We start from the raw sequence: 26,463 nt of genomic DNA, 5'->3' as shown, positions 1-26,463 counted from the left end.
TGTTTTCATTTTAAACAACTCTCTACTTAAATTGTGTGTTAAGATAATACTGCAATTGAAGGCACCTCCCTGGGGTGTTTTTTTTTTTTGCATCGTACACAAAGAAAACAAATGGTAATAAACGATTGAATCAATTTTTAAAATATGAAAAATCATATTGACAGTATAACCTTGTACCTACGTATTTTGTGGAATAACATTAGATTGTACTAAAAAAAATCAAACAATAATTTTAAAGTAGGATTCCATTAAAATTGTCAAACCCTTTCGTAAACGTAACGATAATTAATCCTGTATGTGCTGTGAAACAATAAAAAAGTGACCGTATTTCCAGTACAAGATTGCATTGGATTATTTCGCGGAACAACATGACATATGAAATGTTTTTTTTTTAATCAATAAAATGATGGCACAATTAAAGGTTTATGCTTCCATACAAAATAAGTCACTGAAGTTTACTACTACACAGTTAAAATACGCTCCTTGTGCTTTTTAATTTAGCATTAAAAACATTTCATTTGAGGAATCCTTAATCTACACTAGCATTACGGATATCAATTAAAAAAAAATCACTTATTCAGTCATTTCAATCATAAAAATATTTCTTCACATTGACCTGGAAAAAGAAACAATGTAAGAGTTTCTCCACAAGATGGCTAAGGCTCTTCTTTTTTTTTTTAAAGCAAGGTATTTATCCGGGTCCCGAGACTTGCAGTGATGACAAAGGGAGAAGTAAAAACATGATAACCAGGGAAACAAAGCATCTTATGAAACGAGTTTGTCAAACATACACCCATCCTTCAGCAAACTACCAGAAAGTTCATTTTGGCTTATAGTTGAGCAAACTCCCCGACGAGAAGGGACGGCTTGAGGACGAAAACGGCGTCGTCCAGGACGTAATAATCATTGTACATGTCCCCTTCGCAGAGGTACGGCAAACGGGTTACGCTTTCCACCCGGAAGCCCGACTTTTGGAAGACTTCGCGTGATAAATTCGTGACTTGCTCCTCCCACGTCTTCCCATTGATTTTCAAGTATTCTTGTGGACGCTGCCATCGCCCGCCTAAACCAGAAATGAAATGTGCACAAGGAATTGGTTATAACTAAAAAACGTGTGATAAAATTGTGAAGCAGCACCAGAAAGTGCGATAGATCCTTAAGACTTTTCTTTCTTAATGATGTGGAACAATATTATTTTGGTCCCTTTTTTATGGCATTTTCTCCATGATACAACATCAACAACAAAATATTTTATGAGCCCAAAAACTGTCTGCTGTAAGTAGACATAATCTAAAATGCAGGTTTGCCAAACTACCTCCCACAATGACTTTCTGTCTTTTCATTCAGTTCAGAATCTTGCATGCTTTGTAATATCTTTGTGTGTCAGAGATACTTGTATTTTTTTTGTACTGTATTTTATTAGCTAAGGATCCCAGAACCAGTGTGGATACCAAATGGAGAAGTAAAATCATGAAAACCATGGAAATAAAGCTCGCAATTATCAATACATTAGAAACAATGCTGCTCTGCTGGTTTGATTCACAGCATTAAAAATTGCTGATAGTCTATTGGCTTAACAACTTCCCACAATTTCTTTGACAATTTCCTTTCTCTCTTCATGCAGCTCATAATCCTGTGTGCTCCGTAAACCAATAGTGACTCAGCGAAACAAATTATTTATTAGCCTCAGGTTAAGGCTTGAAGTGATGCTGAAGGGATAAGTAAGAACAAAAAAACACGGAAATATACCTTGCTATTATCAAGAAATCTAAAGAAGGCAAAATAATACACTATGCCTGCTAAAATGCATGTGTGTGACCAATCTAAAATCAGGACCTTTATTAAAACTAAGTCTGGCTGAACTACCTCCAACAATTCCTTTCCTTCTCTTCATTGAGTTCAGAATCCCGTGTGCTACGTAAAGATTTTGTGACTTAGATCGATAAATATACAGTTTTTTGCACTGAATTTATTTACTACATTGAGTCCCAAGAATAGCAGTGATGCTAACAGGAGAAGCAAAAACATGATAACCATGAAAACAAAGCTTAGCTTATAAAAAAATACAAACGAAAGCACCTTGCTAAGCTACATGTCGGTGACCAATCAATAATCGGGACAATTATTAAAATATGGATGCGATTAAAGCACGACAAGTTTTAAAATCAGTCGCCTTCTCCTCCCCCACTTGCCATCCATCAGCTACTCCACTGGACCAGCTTAAGTTATGTCACACAGAAAGTAGATAATATCTCATTTTTCTTCTTTACTTCTATATTTATTCAAATTCCACGCACTATGTAGTAACTAGATATTTGGATGTTTTTATCTGGAGTACTGGAGGTTTGGAAGACATTGGCTTATTTCCATCCATCACTAAACAGCAATTTCCCTTGGCAATCACCACATTAGAACAGATAAATATCAAGTTCTCGGGTTCTATTGTAACAATCCAATACTGACCCACTTCCACGTAAGGCTGAAACGGGAGAACGGCAGCCAGGACGAGACGCCCGGTGTGGGGGACGAGGGAGAGCCTGATGTCCTCCAGGAGGCGCAAGGGGTCTTCGCACCGGTCCAGCAGGTTGAGACAGCTGATCACGTCGTACTGGAGACCGCTACGCTGCCATTCCTCGATGCCTATCAACCTAAAGGGCAAAGGCGGGCTTTGAAGTTCCGCGTTTGTATATTTGCCAAAGTGTCAAATACAACTGGGCGGAATAAATAACCACAAACTTGTAAACTAGAAGAAGTCCGATTATGAAAGCCCGAAGGATACACTTGAAAACAGACACCTACCTCCATATATTTTTTACAGTAGCGTGAAAAAGTAATGGAATGGAATGGTCTGCATTTTTATAGCTCTTTTCAAGTCAATGAAGACCTCCCAAAGCACTTTACAATGTGCTTCACACTTACCCATTCACACGCACACTCACACACCAAGGCTCTTTGGGGGCATCAGGGATTCATTGTTTTGCCCAATGACACTTCGAAATTCAAAACGGAGGAGCTGGGAATTGAACCTGCGACCTCTTTATCTCCGAGCCACTAGTCCGATAAAACTGTCCTCTTGGATGCAACAATACGTGGCAGTAACGCTTCACATGAAAACTCGAGGACTGGGGCCACCATTGGCGACATTTTTACGCACTTTTTACATTTTTCCTTTTTAAAAGCTTGGTCTGTCGAGTCAGACTGTCGGGAAACACGACATGGGAAATCATTTCAAGGATTTTCAAGCACTTCATCCAGATTTCAAGCATTTTCCTGACCTTGAAAACACAAAATAATGCAATTCATTTGAAAAATAGTATCGAGCATCTGTATGCATCTTAATATTTTTTTTTATATTTGATTTCACAAATAAACAATGTATTTGTTGAACTTTAATTTCAACTATCAAAAGTATCATTGGTATTGGGACTCGGTATCAGTATCTAAAGAATCCTCATTTTGGTGTCAAAGTTGTATGAAACGTCCGTATTTTGATATTTCTTTTTTTTTTTTTTTTTCCACAAAGAAATGCAATTAATTCGTCGGTCTGGATATTCGGTATCATAATATCACTGGTATCAGTACTTAGTATTATCAACTGAGTTTTCATTTTACAATCAAAAATTTGTATTGATCATCCGACCTTCTTAATGGTCCTGATTTCTGTGTTTTTTGCATACGTATCACTAACAAAGGTTTCAAACCAATTTTAATATAACACAGAGAAAAACCAAGGAACTACAAAATGCAGTTTGGAAATGTTGATTTCATTTTAAGGCACAAAAAAAACATCTGGTGCTCCTGTTGCCAAAAGATTGATCTTGACAGAGTGGAAGCCACCCATTTCCCCTTTGTTTCAGAGGTGGGTGGCGGACTACCTGTCAGTCATTCATATAGAAAGACTGAGATTTCTGATAACCGGCTCAGCCAGAAAATTTTAGACAATCCGGGAGCCATTTGTCACCTACCTGGACAAAGCTAAGGTGGACTGGACAAATGAATGTACGCCCGCCCCTATTTTAGCCTGTATGGCATTTCATGAGAGCACTATAGTATGGAGCAGCTGTTTTTTTTTCCGTTCTTTACATATCTGAGCCTGTCTGTTTGTTCTAAAATGCAAAATATAAAAAAATAAAAACTATACATCTGGTCCTATGTGAAAAAGTAATTGCCCCTGAACCTAATAGTTGGGGCACCTTTGGCAGCAATGACATAAATCAAACCTTTACGATAATTAACGCATCTTTTGCAATACTGTGGAGGAATTTTGGCGCAATAGTCTTCGCAAAATTGTTTCAAATCTGCCATATTGGGTTTTTCTTTAGATTTGCTGGTGTGTTTTGTCCTGCTTTATGAGCCAAAAGCACTTGAATTTGAGGGCACGAACTAATGACTGTACTTTCTCCTTCTGGATCTTCTGGTACTTCAACCACAGCAAGTGGTCCTGGTCCTGAGGCAGCAAAGCAGCCCCATACCATCACCCTGCCACCACCATGCTTTACTGTAGGAATCATGTTCTTTTTCTAAAAATATTGTACCATTTTTACGCCAGATGTAACAGGCTATACTTTCTTGTAGTAAAAAAAAAAAGATTTTAATAGAGGATGGTGAGTATAACTAACACCCTACAGCAGTGTTTTTCAACCTTTTCTGAGCCAGGGCACGTTTTTTTACATTGGAAAAATTTTGCGGCACACCACTAACCAAAAATGTTATAAAAATGACACTGAACAGTATGATTAATTACAATATAATTTATAATACCCCAGATTTTACAGCACAGACACTTGACAATGACATATTTGCAAAAAATGATTCATAAATGTTTTATAAAATTTTAAAAAAAAAGTGACATTGGATTATTTCTCAAGGCACACTTGACAATCTCTCATGGCACACTAGTGTACAGTGGATGAAAATCACTGCCCTACAGGACAATAGTGTAACCTTTTTTTAGATACTTTGTTTGGCATAACTTCATCTGATTATTAAAATGGTAAAAAATGATCTTTATTTAAAATGTGTTTATCCATTACTTTAAAACATGCATATTAAAAGATTTTAAAAGGCCTTCAACAGATAATTGTGAGAATTACTGCCATCTACAGGTCAATAATGACAGCAATTAAATCATTTCAACACACTAATTTAGGGAATAACTTCTTTTGATTAAAATATTTGTAAAAATTAATCTTTGAAAAAAATCTGATTCTGCCATTCTGCCTTTAAACAGGAATTAAGGAGGCTTTGATAACTTCCTTGCAGTTTAAAAGACATTCAAAAGAGGATGTCGAGCATTACTGCCACCTACAGGAAAAAATGCATAGTACTTGATCATTTTAAAAACACCTTAATAGAGAATAACTTTCACTTAAAATGAATCTGGTAAAAAGAAATCTAAAGAATTGTGGGCATTACTGCCTCCTACATAAAAATTATAGTACTTGATCATTTCTAAGATACATCGTCTTCAGCCTATTTATTGTTTACAGCAGATACAAATAAAGGGTGGAGGACCATGGGAAAAAAAATCAATAGTTAAAATCCTTACTTGAAATTCCTCCTTTGGAGATGCCACCTCATCGGCGCCGAAACCTCGGTAGCGTAAATCTCCTGAAAATGTCCCCTCATCATTTCGGTCACAGCCCCGTCGCCGGCTCCCAGGTCCAGGAGTTTCTCCGCTCTCCAGTCCGGCCCCACCTTGAGGAGTTTCTGAAACTGCTCCACGGAAAAAACAAACATAGATCCACGGCCCAAAAACCTAACCCGGGGACAGATGGTTTGAAAACAAAACTTGATTCATGGAAACGTGTGCTATTTAAATGGTTCTGACCCATTGATGGAAGTACGTGAGACCAGAGGAGTTAAGACACTCGATACAAAGGAGTGATAAAGTTGTGTGAACAACCAGTTGGACTTCTCGACGCTTTGCTTGAGGAAGGCTTTGGTGCCTGAATCCAAGTGACTCTGAACAAACAAAGGACGCAGGGATTCTCCCAGCAGATCTGGGCTGCATTTATACCACTGGGACACAAATATAAAAGAGTAACATGTATAATGTTTAAAAACAGGCGGAGCCAGTGGGTATGTTTACATGCAGGCGATAATCCAATTGGAAATGGACTATTGCCAGTATTCCGGTTATGTAAAGCCATATAAATGCGAACAGATATCCGGTTAATATCCTCCTAGTCCGACCGAGAGTACGGAAATCCATCGCTTTAACGTACTTCACCTTTCACAGTCTTGCATTAATATTGTGTGTTGCATTCTGATTGGCTTGACACTCCTTAAGAGAGTAGTGTAGAGTTTAACGTTTGGTCAGAATTCTGTTTCGCAATGTGAGAAAATAATCATTGTCAAGACATGTGGAATGAATACTGTGTCAATCACATAGATATGTTTTCTGACTAATACTGGTGAAATGTGAGGTGGGGGAGGGGGCGTTAACTTGCATTTGCGCATCCAAGGTTGCCGTGACAACTCCAACACAGGGGGTCCGCCCCTCACAGGAGACCGGAACAGAGAGCTGGTACATGTATCACCTTGCAAAGGCAGTCTCAATTTGACCAGCAAGAAGGCATAACCTGTACATTTTTGCAGTACAAAGTATGTTTATTATGCATTTTAAGACGTGTACGACGTATGAGAAAATCTGTACGGAAAAATGCAAATTTATCAATTATGGTTACCATTCGGTATACACCGACTATCACGAAACGACAAATCAATCAAGTCAGTTCGCCGCGGTATCCTCTATCCTCGGTATCATTTTTTTTGTTGCAAACGAAGCGAGCGGTTTGATGCTACTGTGCGCATGCGTCTGCCGTTGTAGTGCCTAATTTCGACTCCCCAGCAAAATCGCCCCCTCGCGTGAACGTGCATTCTGCTGCGCTTCCGACAATGGTATTCTATATAATAAAGTTATTAAAACAATAAAGATATTGTCGGAAGCGCAGCAGAATGCGCGTTTACACGAGGGGGGAGGATTTTGCAGGGGAGTCGAAATTAGGCACTACACCGGAAGACTCCTCAACAGCTGCAGAAGTGATGTTTGCCATTTCATCGCAGAGCACAACATACCTACAACAGTTGCCGATTCACTTCATAAGGCTTTAATACTTTTCTGTCCCTGTTAAATAGTCTGTTTGCAATTTAAAATACAAGCATCAATGGTTGATATTGTGGTTTGGTTTACAAAATAGAAATGCCAACTATTTTTTTCCTCCAAAAAAATCTTTATTTACAAATTTAAAGTGTTATTAATGGATATTTTAAGTTATGTTGATAACAATTGGGGCAGCACAGTGGTTAGCGCGTGTGCAGCACAGTTCTGAGGTCGTGGGAACCTCCTGAGTGGGTTCAAAATCAAATCCAGCTACCGGCCTTACTGTGCGGAGTTTGTATGTTCTCCCCGTGCTTGCGTGGGTTTCCTCCGGGCACTCCGGTTTCCTCCAACATTCCAAAGACATGCATTTCAGGTGAATTGGCCAGTCCAAATTGTCCCTAGGTGTGAATAAGCGAGTGAGTTGTCTGTCCCTGTGTGCGCTGCGATTGGCAGGCAACCAGTTCAGGGTGTCCCCTGCCCACTGCCCGGAGATGGCTGGGATGGGCTCCAGCCCTCCCGCGACCCTAATAAGGAAAAGCGGTACAGCTGATGAGATGATAACAATTGTTCCTGATTTTTTATTTTATTTTAATATTAAGAATATGTACAGAATGATATAGCGAAACAAATGCACAATAAACTACATAAATGAACAGGTTTGAAAAAAAAATATGGTGTAAGGTTTTTTTGTATGGGAAAATACAAGGGGCATGGAGCCGTGGAGGTTGACAGGTATGGAATAACGCTGGACATCCTTGGCCTAATCGATTATTGTTTCATCTAAAGGCACGTAGACGATTCATGAGGATTGCCCCAGAACTCCAATCTAATCCGAATATTGCCTGCATGTAAACGTACTCAATGTCGCTACTCTTACCTCATGCGTCTCCATCAAAGCACCATCCCCTTCGTTTTGCATGTTGCCCAAAAGCGAGCGTGCCAACGGACCCCGCGCGTACTTAGCCGTCCATATCATCCTCGCCGAGCGCAGGAAAAGCACATAAAACAGCACCCAGGCCACAAATATCAACGTCCGCAGCTGCACATGACACATAACGGACAAAAAGTCGATGAGGAATCGGACAAGACTGCAAAAGCTGACCCGAAGAAGGCGACTCACTCCGCCGGAGACTGCGGCGACATGTTGAAAAAGCTCAATAAAAAGGATGACGGGAACCAATAGGAAAACAACACGTCGGGCTTCAAAAGCTGGAGAGTAAACACACTAGGTGGGTGTGGTGAATTTAAAAAATACGTTTATAAGTAATTAAAAAACAAATAAAATCTTTAAGTTTGTTTAGTGACGTCCATGCCCAGAAGGAAAACACGATTACTTCCGGTATTCGGAGGTTTTTTTTGCACTTCCGGTGTTACCAAAAAATATGTCCGCCTCTCCCTAGTTTGAGTCTACACGAGGAATCGGAGAGCCACATATATCAAAACTATTTAGATTTTTCTTTTTGACCCTGTGTTTGAAGACAAAATTCAACAAAACTGCTAAATCGGCTTTCCAGAAAAAAACACATTTTATTTATTTGTGTGATGTTTGATAATATCTATGATCTAATAATGTTAAATTAAATATATCACTTAAAATATGTCTCCATGCCGCAGTTACTTAGTCAAACTGAGCCTCTACAGTCTACACTGTCATTTTTGTCCTTTTTTTACAAAACCCAGATGCGAGAAAATGTATTTAGTAAAAGTGTCACAAAAAAAAATACGGTTTTGCCGTACAAAGTACGTTTATCATGCATTTAAGACGTGTGTCATCCACCTCCCAGAGGAAGAGGGCCCCTCACCACAGGAAATTCTTCAAAACCATTTTATAAAAAAAAATAAAATAAAATGCATGTTATTCGGATCACTTGCTATTGTCCTGCTCTCTCTCATTCTCTTCAGGTATGACTGTTGGGAAGGGTTTGTGGAAGTTAAACTGCTCTTTGCTGGAGGATGAGGCTATAGTCACACAATACAGAGAGCTTTACAAAGACTGGCAGACCCTTCAAGACTCGTATGATTCACGAGCAGAATGGTGGGAAGTGACAAAGAAACGAACACAGACCTTTTTTAAAAATGCAGGGAAAAACAAGAAACTTAAAGAGATGAAACGCATGTCGGGTCTACAAAGAAGACTCCAACGCTATTTCATCCTAACAGAAAAGGGGATGGACTTTAATGATGAAATCAAAGAGACCAAACAAGAACTAAACGCTTTGGCGGAAATAAAGAGTAAAGGCATCATAATAAGAAGCAGAGAAAGAGAAATAGAAGAAGGGGAAAAATGTACACGCTACTTTTTAAAAAAAATTATGAGCAAAAATGAGGGGCTTTTTAAACTTCAAAACGAAAACGGGCAAATAACAAAGGAAAGTAGTGAAATAACCAGATTGGTCGAAGACTACTACAAAAAATTATTTGAAAAGAAAGAAACACATGAGAATGAAATGGGGCATGTATTGGATCATATTTCAAGATCAGTGCGTCAAGACCCCTTTTTAACGTCAGACTTTACCCAAGAACAACTGAATGATTGCATAAAAGCTATGAAAAAAGGCAAATCACCTGGGGAGGACGGACTCAACCTCGAATTTTACCGGACTTTTTGGGATATTTTAGCACCAGATCTGATTACGGTTTTTAACGAATTTTCCAGTCGAGACAATATGCCAGACAGTTTCAGAATAGGGATAGTTACTCTATTGCACAAAAAAGGAGACAAAATTGACTTAAAAAACTGGCGACCTATAACACTTTTAAATGTGGACTGTAAAATTTTCAGCAAGCTTCTAGCGACACGAATGTCTGTAGTCTTGGGAGACTTGGTTGATCCAGACCAAACCTGTGCCATTGTGGGAAGGAAGATCAACGACAGTCTCATGCTGATCCGTGACACCATTTGTTATGCGAGAGACAGAAACATGCGACTAGCGGTCCTAAACCTAGACTTTGAAAAAGCCTTTGATCGAGTCTCGCACCAATACCTCTTCAGGGTATTGCAAAAATGTGGTTTTCCCCAAAAATACATCAAGTGGGTAGGACTGCTATACCGAGACATCTTCAGCAAATTCATGATTAACGGGAATTTATCGGAAGCAATCGAGGTCAACTGCGGTGTACGTCAAGGTTGCCCTATGTCTCCGCTTCTCTATGTTCTTTGCATTGAACCTTTGGCACAAATGTTAAGAAAAGATAGATTTGTCGAAGGGATCAATATCCCAGGAAGTGGGGGACAAATTATCAAGTGTGTTTTGTACATGGATGATTTTAATATTTTATGTACTGACCGCGCATCTGTTGGAAGAGCCTTTGACTTGACTGACCTGTTTGGAAGGGCGTCTGGGTCAAGGCTAAATAGAGAAAAATCACAAGTAAAGTTTTATGGAATGTGGAAAGAGACAGAAAAGGCAGGACTCCCGCTGACGGTATTAAAGACAGACCAGAAAATCCTAGGGATAAAATTCAATGCGGATGGAGGAGGCGAGACCAACTGGGATGACATGACAAGGAAAGTTAAGCAAAGACTTGTTTTTTGGTCACTGAGAAAACTGACAATAGAGGGAAAGGTCCTCATCATCAAAGCGATCATCCTACCAATGCTTTTGTCAATCAGTTTAGTTTTTATGCCCAAAAGAAACGTGCTATTACAACTGGACCGAGCCATCTTTCGCTTTGTCTGGGGATCAAAGTGGGAAAGGATAAAAAGAGATACAATGAAAAAGAAAAAGGAAAAAGGGGGAAAAGGAGTACCTGACCTCCAGCTTTTCCTGGGAAGCAAATATGTCTCTCTCCACTTCCAAAACGCTGTGGGCCCACCCAACAACCCGAAAAGTCAAGCAATGACCCGGTTTTGGATGGGCTCATATTTGCGGAAGCTAAAGCTTGTACCAAACAATCGTTTGATTCCAGTTTCATTTAACTTGCCACCAACACATCTCTTTATTAGGGATTTTTTAAAGAAGTTTGATTTGGAAAAACAAGAATGTCACAATTTACAAAACCACAGGGCCCTTATTGCTATTGTGCAAGAGCGAGCAACAGTAAGCCCTGTGCGGGGGCTTGCGTTTGGCGAACCTACAACGGTTTGGAGAAACGTTAATCATCCTGCCCTCCCAAACAGACTAAGAGACTTGTCATGGATGGTGGCTCATGAAGTTCTCCCAGTCAGAGCCGTAATGCACCACCGAGGTATGTCGGCGACTTCGACGTGCCCTCGACCTGGCTGTGGCGCCCAGGAATCGGTGAGGCACCTTTTTTGTGAGTGCAGCGCTGCCGAGGTCTTGTGGACAATGGCCGACCAACTAGGAAAGTTCCCGGACTTGCCAGCAGGGGAGGTCCCTGATGCACAGTACGTGCTTTACGGGGTGAGTCGGTCGATGAGGTCTCAGAACGACTTTGCCAGGGACTGGCTCACTCTCGCAGCCATCAAGGACGCCATCTGGACCTCCAGAAACCTGTTGGTATGGAGGTGCAGGCAGATCCCCCCTGTGGCTGTGCTACAAATGGCTGCGGATACCATACAATCTGCAAGCGGCGGGGCTAGGACGCAGCCATAAAGAAGACTCGTCTGCACCCACCCAGAGATGGGAACCGGAACTACACTGTGGGAGTCCCGGCAGCAACGGGAGATATACTATGGAAGTCCCGGCAGCAACGGCCTGAGAGGACCCACTGTGGGAGTCCCGACAGCAGCGGAAGCTACACTGTGGGAGTCCCGGCAGCAACGGCCTGGAGAAGACCCACACAGAGGACTGTAAGAGTGCTGCTTGGGAGGGTGGGATGGCAGAGCTACGCCCTTGCACAATAGTATTGCCTTTTACACGCTGGTTAACTACTGTTGAAAGAAAATAACTCTGAAATTGTTTAATTGATGTCGGTTTTGTTTTTGCTGCTGTTGGTGTCGGTGGATTTTTTCAGACCAAGGACAATCAACTTTGGCCTGGACGGATCTATTGACACTAACAAAGATGTTATATAATGAAATTGTGAATATGCTTGATTGCTATTGAGTTTTTTCGAGAAAGGTTGTTCAAACCTCACATTGTGTTTGTTGTTAAAATCGTCATATTGGAATATAATATTGTGAATATGCTTGATTGCTGTTGTGTTGGTCATAATTGTTTTCTGTTGTTGGTGATCTATTGACACTAACAAAGATGTCATTTAATGAAATTGTGAATATGTTTGATTGCTAATAGGATTTTCGAGAAGGGTTGTTCAAATCCTCACTATGTGTTTGCTGGTAATAACATCATATTGGAACATAATATTATGAATGTGCTTGATTGCTGTTGTGATTGTCATGATTGTTTTATTTTAATATTAGTGTCAATAAATTTGTTCAAACCAAAAAAAAAAAATGTTGCTTATTGTGGGGAGACAATCAGTATAAAAAAAATCTGAAAATAAATATGTTCTTTATTCTTTAATTTTTTTTTTAATAATACAAATAATAATTGATGTAGTTTTATTATTATTACGGTTTAACAATTATTTTTAGCAACATTGATCACTGTTAGTCATCAACGATTTAGAATTATATCATTTCTTAATATGATTAAAAATGGGCGGCACGGCGGATGAGTGGTTAGCACGTTCGCAGCACAGTTCTGAGGTCATGCGATCGAATCCTCCTGTGCGGAGTTTGCATGTTCTCCCCGTGCCTGCGTGAGTTTCCTCCGGGCAATCCGGTTTCCTCCCACATTCCAAAAACATGCATGTGAATGAGTGAGTGGATGGTCAGTCCCTGTGTGCCCTTCGACTGACTGGCCACTGGTTCAGTGTGTTCCCTGCCCATTACCCGCGGACAGCTGGGATGTGCTCTAGCAGCCCCGCGACCCTACTGAGGATAAGAAGTGCAGATAATGGATGGATGATCAAAAATGTGTTTCCTTTTATCCACAGTAATACTGTTCTCCCGATGTTTATCAGTAAAATAATCTGCAGATCAGACTTCCAAAAACCCAAACATTCACAAATATTTCGTGAGAGGCTTTTATTAGTCACAACAACACAATCTCAGCAATGCATAGTACCAGAATATATTTTTTTTTTAAAATCGGTCTCTTCTGAAACCAAACCCTTCATTGACCAGATCACAAGTCTCAGAGTCTCTGTTGACATCTGCTTGCATGACATACCTGAGGTTAGAAACTTACACCAGGACTACAAAGGATCCTTATAGGTCCTTAAACTCATCATAAAGGTTAGCATATGACATGCGTTAGTAACACAGAACTCATCCAAAATTATACCAGTAACTTTGTGTATTCAATTTGTGCCGGGAATGAAAATTCACATGATGTATACCCCTTTTCACGTTTTTATCCCACATTAGGCTTTATTTCATTATGAGTTGGGGTCAAACAGAACACTAAACAAAACAAAAAAAAAAACAAACCTTCCAGTTTTTAAACAATACTGACAGTGACGGTGCAAATTAAGTGCATTTTTTTGTAGTCCTAATCTGGCATCTTAATTATCCTTTGCCCTAAGTAGGAAAAAAGGGTGCATCACAGTGTTAGACTCTAATTTACGGTATTTCCCAAAACGCGAGACCGTGGATTTTTTTTCAGTTTGAGGATATTTTTAAAAAATATACGGAAACTGTAAAGTAAGGGTCGATATTGCAAAATGGCACAAAATGTAAACGCTCGCAAAATTTACAAACCTATCTTATCCTAACTGAGCTATTATGGGTGAGGAATGAAGTGGAACTATATGGCTTTTTTTTCTTTTTAAACATTTTTTTTCTATTTCACCCCTCCCTTGCTGTGACTCTTGGCTCAGCCAGTGAGTTGTGGATGATGGCGCTGATGGAATCGGCTCCCTCGCCTTGCAGAAAGGTGTGGTGGTCTCCTTCGATGACGTGGACCGAGACTTTCCCATCACAAACCTGGAATAAAAGCCGTATAAGAGGAAATATGAAGAGCCCCGTTTTCAGTTTTACTTCAAGTCGTCTAGGTCATATATTTCAGCTTATGTGACCATTCAAGATAGCGACTAATGTAAAGTCTGATAGTGTTAACAAAGACGAGCACATATTTACTACTGCACCAAAGGAAACATGAAGGAGGGTTGCGTCACATACAACATGGTGTAAATGGTTTATATTTATATAGCGCTTTTCAAGTCAATGAAGACCTCCTAAAGCGCTTTACAATGTGCTTCACACATACCCATTCACACACACACACACATACACCAATAGGAAGTCAGCCATGCAAGGCGTCGACCTGCTTATTGGGGGCATTAGGGATTCAATGTCTTGCCCAAGGACACTTCGACATACAACACAGAGGAGCCAGGAATTGAACCTGCGACCTCTTGATCCCAAGACGAGCGCTCTACCTACTGTAAAGTCCTCTTTTCGACATCACATGATGAACCATATTGAGGAGAATAGGGCCAGATTGCAACAAAGATGTAAAAAGTTGTGTTTTTTAATTGTCATTGTTCTTCGAGGAATAATCTGGACTTTGGCAACTGGACAATGACTCTGATGATACCAATGGAAACAGTAGTGTGTTAAATACAGTATTCCCTTGCTGTATCACAGATTTTCACCGTGCATTTTGTTCTGCAGCAGAAAACACACAGCAAATGCTATCGCGCGTGCAGCGTGCGACGGGCTGTGTGTGTGTATATAAAGTGTGTGTGACTGTGTTAGGCTGGTGTATGCTGTCAAACAGCCAGCCGGGCACACAAGTCAATGTGTTCACCAAAAATAAAGTGCAAAGTAGGGAGACTGCGAGTATTTTAGAAGCTTGTTTCATTGAAAAAAAATATTATTAAATAGTAATATGAGGAAAGTCAAAAGAGTGCAAATAAATGCTGATCACCTCTGGGTACTCCATGGATTGATACCGCCTCCGGTAAGAGACTGAGGTGGCTTTGGGAAACGAAGCTAAAGTGAAGTCACAGGTCTGGCTTCCCTCTGCAGTGCTTGTATCTCACCAATGCCAGATCCAGTACCCATATAATAGATGAATTGGAGCTTCAACTTATGGGAAACGGCTACATTCGTGACTCTTGTATCTTAATCAATGGGGAGACCTGGCTCATTCTAAGATGCAGACTGCTTTCTTCATCGCTTTCAAACACTGAAAGAAGCCCTCCAATTTAGTTTTACTGTTGTATAAAAAACGGGAGATCGACAGACGAGTCGGAGCAGCGTCTGTCGTCATTCGGACCCTGTACCGGTTCGTCGTGGTGAAGATGGAGCTGAGCTGAAAGGCAAAGCTCTCAATCTACCGGTCGATCTACGTTCCTACCCTCACCTATGGTCATGAACTGCCCGGATAAAAGTGGCTGATATGAGTTTCCTCTGCAGGGTGTCTGGGTTCTCCCTTAGAGATAAGGTGAGAAGCTCAGTCATCCAGGAGAGACTCTGTGTAAAGCCACTGCTCCTCTGCATTGGGAGGAGCCAGTTGAGGTGGCTCAGGCATCTGATAAGGATGCCTCCTGGATGCCTCAATGGGAGGTGTTCTGGGTATGTCCCACCGGCAGGAAGCCCCGGGGGCAACCCAGGACACGCTGGAGCGAATATGTCTCTAGGCTGGCCTGGGAACGCCTCGGGATCCCGTCTGATGAGCTGGTGGAGGTGGCTGGGGATAGGGACGTCTGGGCTTCCCTTTAAAGGCTTCTGCCCCCGTGACCCGACCCCAGATAGGCGGGAGACAATGGATGGATGTTGTATAATAAATAATATTACTTCAACTGCAAGTCTGTGTTTTTATTTGTAGATCCACAGTCGTCTACTCAGTCGGTAATGACGTCATCTCCAGCTAAGTTTGACCCTTGGAAGCTTCTATGAAGGTGTCACACTACCTTGCGGATTTTCACTTATTGCAGGTGGTTTTGGTCACCATTAACCATGATAACTGAGCTATCTCTGTACTTAACACATTTTTTATTCTAAACATATACAGTGCTATCCCGGTCCTCAACCGCCTCAATGCTCAACCCAATCGTGTTCGACCAAAAAATGTGATAAAAAAATGTTTCGATGCTCGATCGAAAATAGGCGAGTCAAAATAGCAGAAAATAGTTTAATTGAATGAGATTTGGCGCATACGAGTGGAACCGAGTGAAGCCGGGATGCACTCGGTGGCGAGAGTTAGCCTAGCTTTAGCGCCACTTCTATCTGGACCGTCAATGAGTGAAGGGGTATGTTATTTTTGAAGTTATTTTTTCCCTTTTCCCTTTGTAATTTTGCGTTGCTTTTGAACATAGGTCCCAAGAACAACAGCGATAAAGGGAAGAATAAGAGAAAAACAGTGAGCCAAACTATTGGACTGAAAATGGAAATAATCGCCAAGTATGAAAATGCAGTAACCTTTCCACACCCATTCCTGTATGCCATCACACCACTGTTCAACGGTATGTAACGGATACAAAATAGTTTATATTTCTTCTTTTTAATGTTTATTATATATTACGTACACATTTATGGTATTTAAAGTTGTTTCGATGCACATTTTCTTAATATTTTAGGCATTTATTTTATGGGTGGAACGTATTACCATTGTTTCTTATAAGAAAAAAAATTCGGTACTCAACCAAATCGGTACATAACCAACAACCAGGAACACAATATAGTTGTGCATATAGCATATTTGACAATAAAGTTGGAGTTGAGTTGACATAAATTATAATTGCTTTCTCTAATGGTCATGTCCCCAAATGGCTCATCTACTGTGCCTTCTTCAATTGGCGCAAATCAACAAAAAAAAATCTCGGCAACGACGTCTCATCATTACTCTAGGTGTAATAACGTGCTGCCATTTACCTCTTCAAGCTTGTAGTCATCTCCCAGGCTTTCCCCGTATTGGCTGCTGGCTTTGGCGCGCAGCAGCAGAACGTTGCCCTGATATTTGGTCGCGGGGACATAAGAGTCGCCTGCTTTCAACTTGTGGTAGAAGGCGGAAGCGGCAAAACTGAGCGAATCCCGGCTCAGGTTCTTGTGAGTGGACGTGATGAGGTCCACGGCCGTCTTGACGCGAGACTCCAAGTCCGGGAGCGGGAGCAGAGTCTCCACAAGCTGGTGAGGAAGAAACGGATGACAAATGGTGGTGCGTATTTTATTATTATTATCTTTAAATCACTGATTTTTATTCCCGTACCTTGCTATACTCAGTGTCTGTAAATTGCTGGATGAAGGCACACAATGATTCAGTTTCAGCCTCTGATTCTTTATCTGGTGTCAGCTTGGCCCTGTAGCTCTGGAAACAATACTTTCTTACTCATAAGATCAACAAACAGTTGCACACTTTTTCAAGGCCAAATTCAAGCACTTTAAGGACTTTCAAAGACAATATTTCAATTTCCTCTGTACCAATTAAAGAAGAAATCTGATGTGAATCATATTATGCAAACTCATAAATATCTACCTATGCGATTTTTAATCCTGCGTGTGCATTTATCAAGACCGATTTTTAGATCTAGAGTAAATTGTGAATATATTCATAGTTCTGAACAATGTATATGTAAATATTTTTGAGACAAAGCCCTCCCCATGTAGTATATTTGGCTTGCATTTTCAGTTGCAGGAAATTCTTCCTGGGAAACGCTACCCTATTTTTTTACATAGCCCATAATGAACATCAAAATCTGATACATAATCCTGGCAATAATTTGCATTTCATAGTGCCCTGTTAAGATGTAGCATGCACCTGTCCTGAAACGCTGGGGGCGATGACGCTTCATAGGACATGCCATACAAACTAATGCCAGCTACCGTTCATCAAGAAGGAAGCTGAAACGCAACGTCAAAGCGAAGCCACCAGAGAGCCGTGTCGGTGTTATTTTTTAAGCACACTTGTTGAAAAACATGGCAACAATTTCAGGCATTTACAAGCGCGTTCTCCAAATTCAAGCACTTTTTAATCCTTGAGGACACAATATTAAATTTCAAGCATTTTTAAAGTTTTCAATCACTCATTAAAACCCTAAAAAAAGACTACTAGGTATCTGCCGTGAACGTATCGGATACGTTTTTTGTTATCTAGCAGTTTTAAAAAATTTTTTTTCCTAATTTAAAAATCTTGTTTGATATTTGATATGTAATATTTGAAAAAGAAAATATGATTAAAATTAGAATTTATAAAAATAAAATTCACCAGCAGAAAAAATTGAATCACTTTCAGGAGTATTATTCATTCGAATATGATTAACTGAAATAAATAATTTGAATTACTAGTATTTTAGTAAAACAAAAAAATGTTCTTAAAATGAGCCGATATGGCAGTAATATTTTGCCCGTGGTAAAGATTTACTCTACAAAAGCTCCTTTATTTTTCTCGTAAAATATAAATATTTCGAATGAGCAATAAGTTTTTTTTTCTGTATTTTAAGAAATTGATCATGACTGAAATGAAAAAAAATGAACTAAGCTATATAGTTTAGAAATTAAGGTACCAGTAATTAAATAAGGAAATAAACAAAAAAATACATATATTTCAAACATGATTGTGAAATTTGAATCTCATTTGTTTGCTCTTTGGTTCATTTTTACAATTTTCTATGTCAGTATATTATCTAAAGAAAAATATTCCCTGAGATGATATGGCAAACTCTTGAAATATGTACATAAAAAACACACAATTTGCTATTTTCCCTAACATGACCATTTTTAAAATGATCACTGTTATTCCATTTCATATGGGTTTATTTTATTATCGTTTTTGAATAAATAATTTCCCTGGAGAGCGGCACGCCAGATGAGTGGTTAGCACGTCTGTGGCACAGTTCTGAGGTCATAAGATGAAATCCTCCTATGCAGAGTTTGCATGTTCTGCCCGTGCTTGCGTGGGTTTCCTCCGGCCACCCATTTCCTCTCAAGTTAAAAAAACATGCATGTCAGGGTTAATTAGCCGGTCCAAATTGTCACTAGGTGCGAATGAGCGAGTGAGTTGTAGATGGGATGGGCTCCAGCACCCCCGCGACCCTACTGATAAGCAGTGCAGATAATGGATGGATGAATGGAATTTCCCTGGATTGATGACCAAATCTTATAATATAAAAATCAGGAAAACAAATCTCATGTTAGGAATAATAGTGTGTTGACCTCTTTCTATGATGAACAGGTTTCCCAATCAACACCAGATCAAATACAGCAGACTGGTTTAGAGGCAGGCACAGAATTGACCTTGACTTATTATTATTATAATATCATGATGGAGTTTGCTTCTCTAACCTGCGTATAGGCCGCCACGTACGAGTGCGACCCATCGAAGAGAAACAGATTTTCCACGGGCCGTTTCTGCTCCTGCAGTTGGGTGCACATTTCAAAAGCCACACAGGCACCGAATGAATAGCCGGCGATCCGGTAAAGCCCCTCTGGCTGAACCCGTCTGATGCAGTCCACGTAGTACGCCGCCAGGCACTCAATGCTGTCCAGCGGAGCGGCTGGAGAATAAGAAAAATAACAAGTACTGTATTTTTTGCACTACATGATGCACTGGATTATAAAACGCACCCCCAAAAATGGACTTTTTTAAATGGCGCACCAAATCAAAAATACTACATTTCAACTTGTGGTAAGCGGCAAAAGTTAAGTACCATATTTGTGCAATCATTGATCACTTGGAATATATCACTAATCACAATTGCATGAAATTGGATGCAATGGGAATTGAACCCAGTGGGTAGTGCGCAGGATCCTATCCCCTAGACCAGGGGTTGGAATCCAAAAATGTGAAAAGAGCCTTATCAGGAAAAAAAAACGTTTCGAGCTGCAAAAAATCAAAAGCTATATTTAAGCTTATTCAGGAAGGAAACACATACTTTAATTATATAGTGTATACATCTATTTTTGTATCAAGTTTGTCCTACTACAGAAACTAGAATTTTCCAATGTCAAATATTTTGTAAAAATTCCAGACAGCCACTAGGGAGCACTTAAGAACCACTTGTTGCTGGTCACTAGACCATTAGGGATATGCTCGACACATGAAAAGGCATTAGGCTTTATCTCATCTACACACCATTTTTACTCAGGGTACCACGTTAATTATATTATTTGGCCAGGTCGCGAGGATATTGTCAGACATTAAACCCCTCCATGGCATAGAAAAGGTCAGGGACCACTGAAAAACAGTATTGTATTGCCGACTCACAAGGTCTTTAGATTCTGAACTGAATGTAGAGAAATACACTGTAGGAAGTAATTCAGTTGTTCTGAATTGAATGAAAATTTGAAAATGTATTTTGTTTTTAAATCAATTCCACCCTGGTCATCCTGGAAGGGGATTACCACTTGTGAGGCCCCTTCAAGGTTTCTTTTTTCCTCACGCTGAGATTTTAAGTTTTTCCTTGGCCGCATGTTGGTTTAAGATTAGGCTATGGTGTAATTGTAATACTGTGCAGTCCTTTAAGGGATTTTTGTGATTAAGGCCTATACAAATAAATATGACTTGACAAGAGGAAGGCATTGTGGGAAGTAATTTGGGCGCCCTAAAACAAACGCTTGGCCGCAGGTTTTCAAAAGATCTGTCACCTGAAATGCTTAGTTTGAGCTGAGAATATTAACATACCCATTTTTAATCTCTTTCCGTTTTCTGACTTCTCTAACATATCTCGTACTGTGACTTAGATAATGCCTTTTCATGTGTTGTCAGTATCCCAAGTAGTTGAGTCAATAGGATCTGGCCCCCTCCCTGCCGCGATCCGGGTTTGTTTCCTGTTGCATTCAGTGTCATAATTCTGTTCAACCATCCATGTCCCTAGCGTCCAGGTTCATGTCCGGTCCGATTCCAGGTGCCAGCTGTGTTATAGAGTTGTGGTCAGTGGTACTATGTATTGACTGATAAATAGTTGCACTAATATGGTAACGCTATTCCAATTATGTCTGTATAAATAGTGCAGTGTTTTCGTTTGCCCGCGTCCCTGCGTCCTAGACGCATCATTTTTGCTGGGGACGCAACTTTTTTGACACAAAATTGTCATTATTACCTGATTACATTTTTTTTTTTAAACAAAGATTTACCGCACTCCAAACTTTTCATCAGGCAGATCCGGCAGATGTTGTTTTGGTCTCGCGGTTCGAGTTTTCGTCTGCACGCCGATCTCGAGTTGTGTGGTGAAAAGTCAGTCTCTTTTTAGAGAACCGGCTTTTTGGGCTCAACTCATTCAAGACTCTCAAACGGCTCAATTGCTTTGATGCATTATATTACGAATTATTATGTTGTATAAAGAAGTATAAAAGGAGAACATGAAAAAAGACAGGTTTGTGGTTATCCCTTTAACCGGTATATTACCAACAATAAATTGAATTAATAATTTGATGATTAAAACTGAATGAATATATAGATTTTTATTATATATTTGTCACCGATTTACAATTTCAACCTCGATAACACTAAATTTTGGGGACCCATAGATCCCTGTTGGGACCCATAGATTTTTGAGCATGCGAGTCCCCGGGACTCATCACTTTTCAGAGGTAAAATGAACACTGATAGTGCACCGGTTTACAAGGCGTACGTTAGCATTTCTGCCCAGTTTTGAGTTCTTGGGTGAGCGTGATCGTCCGGAATTTGCAGTACATTTTCTACCTGTTTGTATTACTCAAGGTACCTTTTGTGCACTGCAATCCAAAGCAAGGCACGTTGAGCTTGGAAGCCAGTGTCTTGAAGGCCACGATGGAGCCCTCGATGGGGCTAACCAGGAAAAGTGGTCTCTCTTGGTTCTGCACGTCATTGAGCGGCATCACCGTAGCGCTGTCCGGGTCCACGAGAAGTTCGCTCAAATCGGACTCTGACAATGTCCGAATGACGTCTGCTCTCGCTGTCGGAAAGTAACGTTTTTCTACCGCTCAACAAAAGAACACTTTTAGTAATCTTACCGACGGATCCTTCGGGTTTCTTATCGGACAGTTCGCGCAGCTTGTTGATGGTAAGTTGCCGGATGTCCCTCATGGTCATGACCAGGTCGTAATCGCGCTCCAGAGTCTGGCGGACCTCCACGCCCATCAGCGAGTCCAGGCCCAAGTCGGCCAATGAGGCGTCTGCGTTCAGGCTGCTGACGTCCCGCACACCTAATGGAGAGAGAAATAAATAAGTCGTTATAAATGAATAATATTCACCAGGAGAAATTTGCATTCGTTTTAGGATCATTACCAATGATATTTGTATACATTTCTAGTATACTACTACTATATTACTACTCTATTTTGCAGTAAAACAATTCTTAAGCATATTTTGCAAGGAAAAAGATGTGTCAATATTTTTCAAGCAAAGCATAGAATAAATCGTTTCTTTTTGTTTGCTCCCATCACAGTATAAAAATTAAAAAAAAATAAGGATACCATTTTCTTTAACTACATAAAGAAATTAATGATGTAGCAGTGTGCTACAAATTAAATGTACTCATTTTTAAGATCAAGTCAAGTCATGTTTATTTGTATAGATTATTATTTCATTATCATTCATGATTTAAAATAATACATCTTTCTGCTGGTGAATATCAATTTACCATAAAATGTGTAATTCGATTTTGAATATTTGAAAAGTTAATATTTTTTATTTATATTTACTCTAAAAATATCTACATATGTAGTGTTGGAGAAATTGCAGGTTCGATAATCGAGAGAAAAGTCTTCTCATATGTGGATAAGGAAAATGGACAGGAGCTAGCCTCGTCGGAGGGAGATACAACTTTATTGATGCGTCAATGAAGTTTCTCGGAGAGCTGGGAACATGACAGTGTTTTTAAAGCTGGTAGCGACGATTAAGCTTCGATTACACCCCAAAAGGCGGTCCTGTATCACGTATCAAGTACAGAGCGTCCCGTCCCTTGCACGCTATCTTCAAGGAAACTTAATCGTCTGCCAAGAGTATCTTCAAGGATGTCTACCCGACCTTTTCCCACAACTGTAAGCAAGTCTTTCTAAATTTCTACATGTATGCAAATCTATTCTACAAATGCAAGTGTATTTACCACAACAGTAGTAAAATTGTAATTTTTTCTTTGAGTCCAAAAAACAACACTTAAAGTCGTCTAGCATGTTTTTATTTAATTTTAGGGATCTTTTTGTTTTCTTCTCTTTAATTTGGATTTAAATGTATTCTACATTTAATTTCAATTTTGAAATATCAATAATATGACAGAAAAATATGTATACACATATTTAGGAGAAACAAAAATACACCTATTTATAAGAAATTCCGGCAAAAAAATGTAAGTATGAATTTCTACAATTAGTAAAATAAAGTAATTCAAAAATATACGTTCAAAAAATAATATTTCCCCACCCCCCCAAAAATATTTTAAATATATATAAGATGTAATTAAAAATCCAGGCAACCCAAAAAAATCGAATTGTTACGAATATTGTAAGAAAAATATATTTTACAATTAAAAACAAACAAAGAAAGGTTAAAAGGAAAATGCTTTCTCGTTATGCAAAATTATATTCCACTCCCACAAGAACTTTTTGTAATGCATACACCAACAATATGCCAAACTATATGACACCAAAATCTGTTCTTACAAATACACGTTAAGAATATTACTAGAACAGCTTTTTTCCATCTTGGCAACATTGCTAAAATTTGTCCTACGCTGTCTGATGCGGAGATTATAATACACGTGTTTGTTACCTAATAATAATAATAATAATAATTTCCTTTGTATTGTCATTCTTTGTAACAATGTACACAGAACGAAATGTCGATACACCTGACCCGTTGTAGCGAGTCGATGCAGCCGCAGCCAACAGAGGGCGCCGCCATTATACCAATTAGGTATGTCTCGGCCGAGGCGCGAACCAGCGACCTCCCAGTCTCAAAGCGGGCACACTACCATCTAGGCTACTGATGTCTTGATTACTGTAATGCACTACTCTCCAGTCTCCTGAAGTCCAAAATCAAGAGCCTTCAGCTGGTACAAAATGCTGCAGCGAGGCTTTTAACTAAGACAAGAAAGTTTGATTACATTACCCCGATTTCAGCTAACCTGCATTGGCTCCCTGTTAGCTTAAGATGTGATTTTAAGGTTCTGTTGGTAGTATACAAAATCATGTATGGACTTGCCCCCTCATCTCTTTCAGATTTAATTTCCCCCTATGTTCGCTCTGAAAATGCTGGTTTACTAGTGATCCCAAGAGCCAAGAAGAAATCCCCACGTTCGAGAGCATTCTCCATTCGGGCCCCGGTGCTGTGGAATGCTCTTCCCCCTCAGATTCGACCTGCAACCTCAGTGGAACTGTTTAAATCCAGGCTTAAAACACACTTCTATTCTATAATTTATGATTGACCTATATGTAATTACGATTCTATGAGCATCATGTCATTCGGAATCCTTGTGTTAATGCGAGAAGATTCCGTAAGAAACCTGAAGTGTCACAAAGGACTTGGTAAACATTTCTCTAACTCCCTATGCGCGAAGGGAACATTCAGTACTTTGAAGCACTGCCTCTTGCGGTCGTGAGGGACACATTAAAACTCCAAAATAGAAATTGTACAAATCATACCCAGAATGTGAGCCACGGCCTCCACCAAGTCCTTTTGTCCCCCCGCCTCGCCTTTGGCGGCTGAGCGCTCGGCTAGCACGGAGCTGGACACAACGGGGGCGTTTTGGCACAGAAATTGGTCGAGTACATCAAGGCAGGAGGCGATCCTTTGGGGTAGGGTCCCACAGATCACCGCCTCGTTGCCTCCCATGGTCTCCTGCACCACTCCCACGTCCCCGATGGCCCCCCATTGTACGGCCAGCCCGGGTAGGCCTTGGTGCCGGCGTTGCTCGCAAACACGCTCCATGGCCGAGTTAGCGTAGCCATAATTGCTCTGTCCGGCGTTGCCCCGGCCGCAGCTGATGGAGGAGAATGCTACAAAGTGGGCCAGTTCTGGGCAGGATTTTCTTGTTACCCTAGAGAGGCAGGCAAGAGCCTCCATCAGCACTTTGTCGTTATTTACAGCTCAATAAGTTTGTCTTACTTGTCTAGGTTCAGTATGCCATCGTATTTGGGTTTGTTGACATCGAGGAACTGCTGGGGTGTCAGATTTTCCAACATAGCATCTTTCAAAACCTGCACACGACATAACATCAAGAGAGCCTCAACAAATATGATAAAACGTACACACACACACATATTATATATACTGTAAAATCCGCACTATAGAGCGCACCTGATTATAAGCCGCACCCACCACATTTTAGGAGGCTAACCGATTTTGTACTTACACAAGCCGCACCTGTATATAAGCCGCATGCGCCCACATTAAAACATGTAACACAATCACAAAACTAGCCCAATTCCGGCTTTGAGTCCCGCGATTGTAACTGAATATAAAGTACACAGTCCAAAAACCACAGCCGGCAAAATTAACAGAAAATTATACCAGTACTTAAAGTTTGATGCAGACATGCAGAGTCCAGCTACCCGTTGAAACTAATCCAAGGTAAGGGTGGGAAAAATATATATCCACTATTGTCTGCCGCGACAACTGGTCTCACTCACCTTTACCCCACTTCCCGTCAGCCCGCGTTTGGTCCGCCACCTCTTTTTTAATTCGCAAAACATATCAGAATAAGTGTCTCAAATAAATACATTACAAAAACATACAGGTGCAAATACATATTATACATCGGTTACACATATTTACAAAGAAAGACGGTACACCGAGAGAGTTTTCAAAGCTTTAATTATAATATTATAACTTTCATCCCAAACCGTGCCTGTGAAGGGTATCAAAACGCTACTAGCAACACACTCGCAACACAGTTAACAGGTCTGTTAAAAAAAAAACATACCGTACTGGCAGAAACCAAGGTAAATCGTCCTCATCTTCCTCCTTATAACTGACGTCATCAAATTCTTTTTCCCAGTATGGGAAAGAGACTTTGTCATATAGACGTCGTCCCACGCTAGCACCACGCTCGCAAATTAAAGTTTACGTGCAGTAGCTCTGTATCCTTTTTTATCGGACTGCTAGTTTGCTTTAAGCTTGAAAGCTACGTCATGTGCCTTTCTTTTTGCAATTTGCATGATGAGGATATGTCTACGCTAATTTAATTTTGTGCTCAAGCCAAGAAGTTGCAGTCTTCCTCTGCGCATATAATCCACCGGTCTAAATCTTACCTTTGGTACTCTTAGAAAAATTACATAAATTGGCCGCATCACTGAATAACCGTAGGGTTGAAGGTTTGGGAAAAAAGTAGCGGCTTATAGTCCGGAATTTACGGTATTATATATATATATATATATATATATATATATATATATATATATAAATTATTTTTAGACTAACACCCAGATTAATAGAATAAGTCCTCACTGTATCGCGGTTTAGTTGGAGGTTCCGCTACTTCCCGGATTTTTATCGTACCTTGTGTTCTGCATTCTGATTGGCTAAACA

At 40.1% G+C, this 26,463-nt stretch overlaps 2 protein-coding genes across 3 annotated transcripts in view; both read right to left on the bottom strand.

Annotated features, from left to right (window-relative positions):
• Positions 1 to 112: 112 nt before the first annotated feature.
• Positions 113 to 8,439, bottom strand: mettl9 (methyltransferase 9, His-X-His N1-histidine). 2 transcript variants are annotated; one of them, XM_088324136.1, is made up of 6 exons: positions 8,226 to 8,439; positions 7,983 to 8,144; positions 5,831 to 6,021; positions 5,549 to 5,758; positions 2,464 to 2,648; positions 113 to 1,063 (listed from the first exon to the last, which is right to left on the bottom strand). In XM_088324136.1, the coding sequence occupies exons 2-6, from the start codon at positions 8,079 to 8,081 to the stop codon at positions 831 to 833; spliced, it is 918 nt and encodes a 305-aa protein (XP_088180262.1). In that variant the 5' UTR covers positions 8,082 to 8,144; positions 8,226 to 8,439; the 3' UTR covers positions 113 to 830. The 2 variants fall into 2 exon arrangements, with proteins under 2 accessions (XP_088180262.1, XP_088180261.1); XM_088324135.1 differs by having other exon boundaries at positions 7,983 to 8,439.
• Positions 8,440 to 13,083: 4,644 nt separating this feature from the next.
• The window catches only part of fasn (fatty acid synthase), a 56,844-nt gene continuing 43,464 nt past the window's right edge, over positions 13,084 to 26,463 (bottom strand). The window contains exons 35-42 of the mRNA XM_088324360.1: positions 25,042 to 25,133; positions 24,579 to 24,973; positions 21,951 to 22,142; positions 21,683 to 21,892; positions 19,302 to 19,513; positions 17,230 to 17,328; positions 16,896 to 17,147; positions 13,084 to 14,000 (exon numbers count right to left, since the gene is read on the bottom strand). Of these exons, the coding sequence (XP_088180486.1) occupies positions 13,863 to 14,000; positions 16,896 to 17,147; positions 17,230 to 17,328; positions 19,302 to 19,513; positions 21,683 to 21,892; positions 21,951 to 22,142; positions 24,579 to 24,973; positions 25,042 to 25,133 (1,590 nt within the window). The 3' untranslated portion in view covers positions 13,084 to 13,862. The remainder of the gene's footprint in view (positions 14,001 to 16,895; positions 17,148 to 17,229; positions 17,329 to 19,301; positions 19,514 to 21,682; positions 21,893 to 21,950; positions 22,143 to 24,578; positions 24,974 to 25,041; positions 25,134 to 26,463) is intronic.

This window comes from Urocampus carinirostris, chromosome 19, assembly GCF_059441175.1.
Source record: "Urocampus carinirostris isolate Australia breed hairy pipefish chromosome 19, RoL_Ucar_1.0, whole genome shotgun sequence".
NCBI classification, from domain to species: domain Eukaryota; kingdom Metazoa; phylum Chordata; class Actinopteri; order Syngnathiformes; family Syngnathidae; genus Urocampus; species Urocampus carinirostris.
This window is presented reverse-complemented; position numbering and strand designations above follow the sequence as displayed.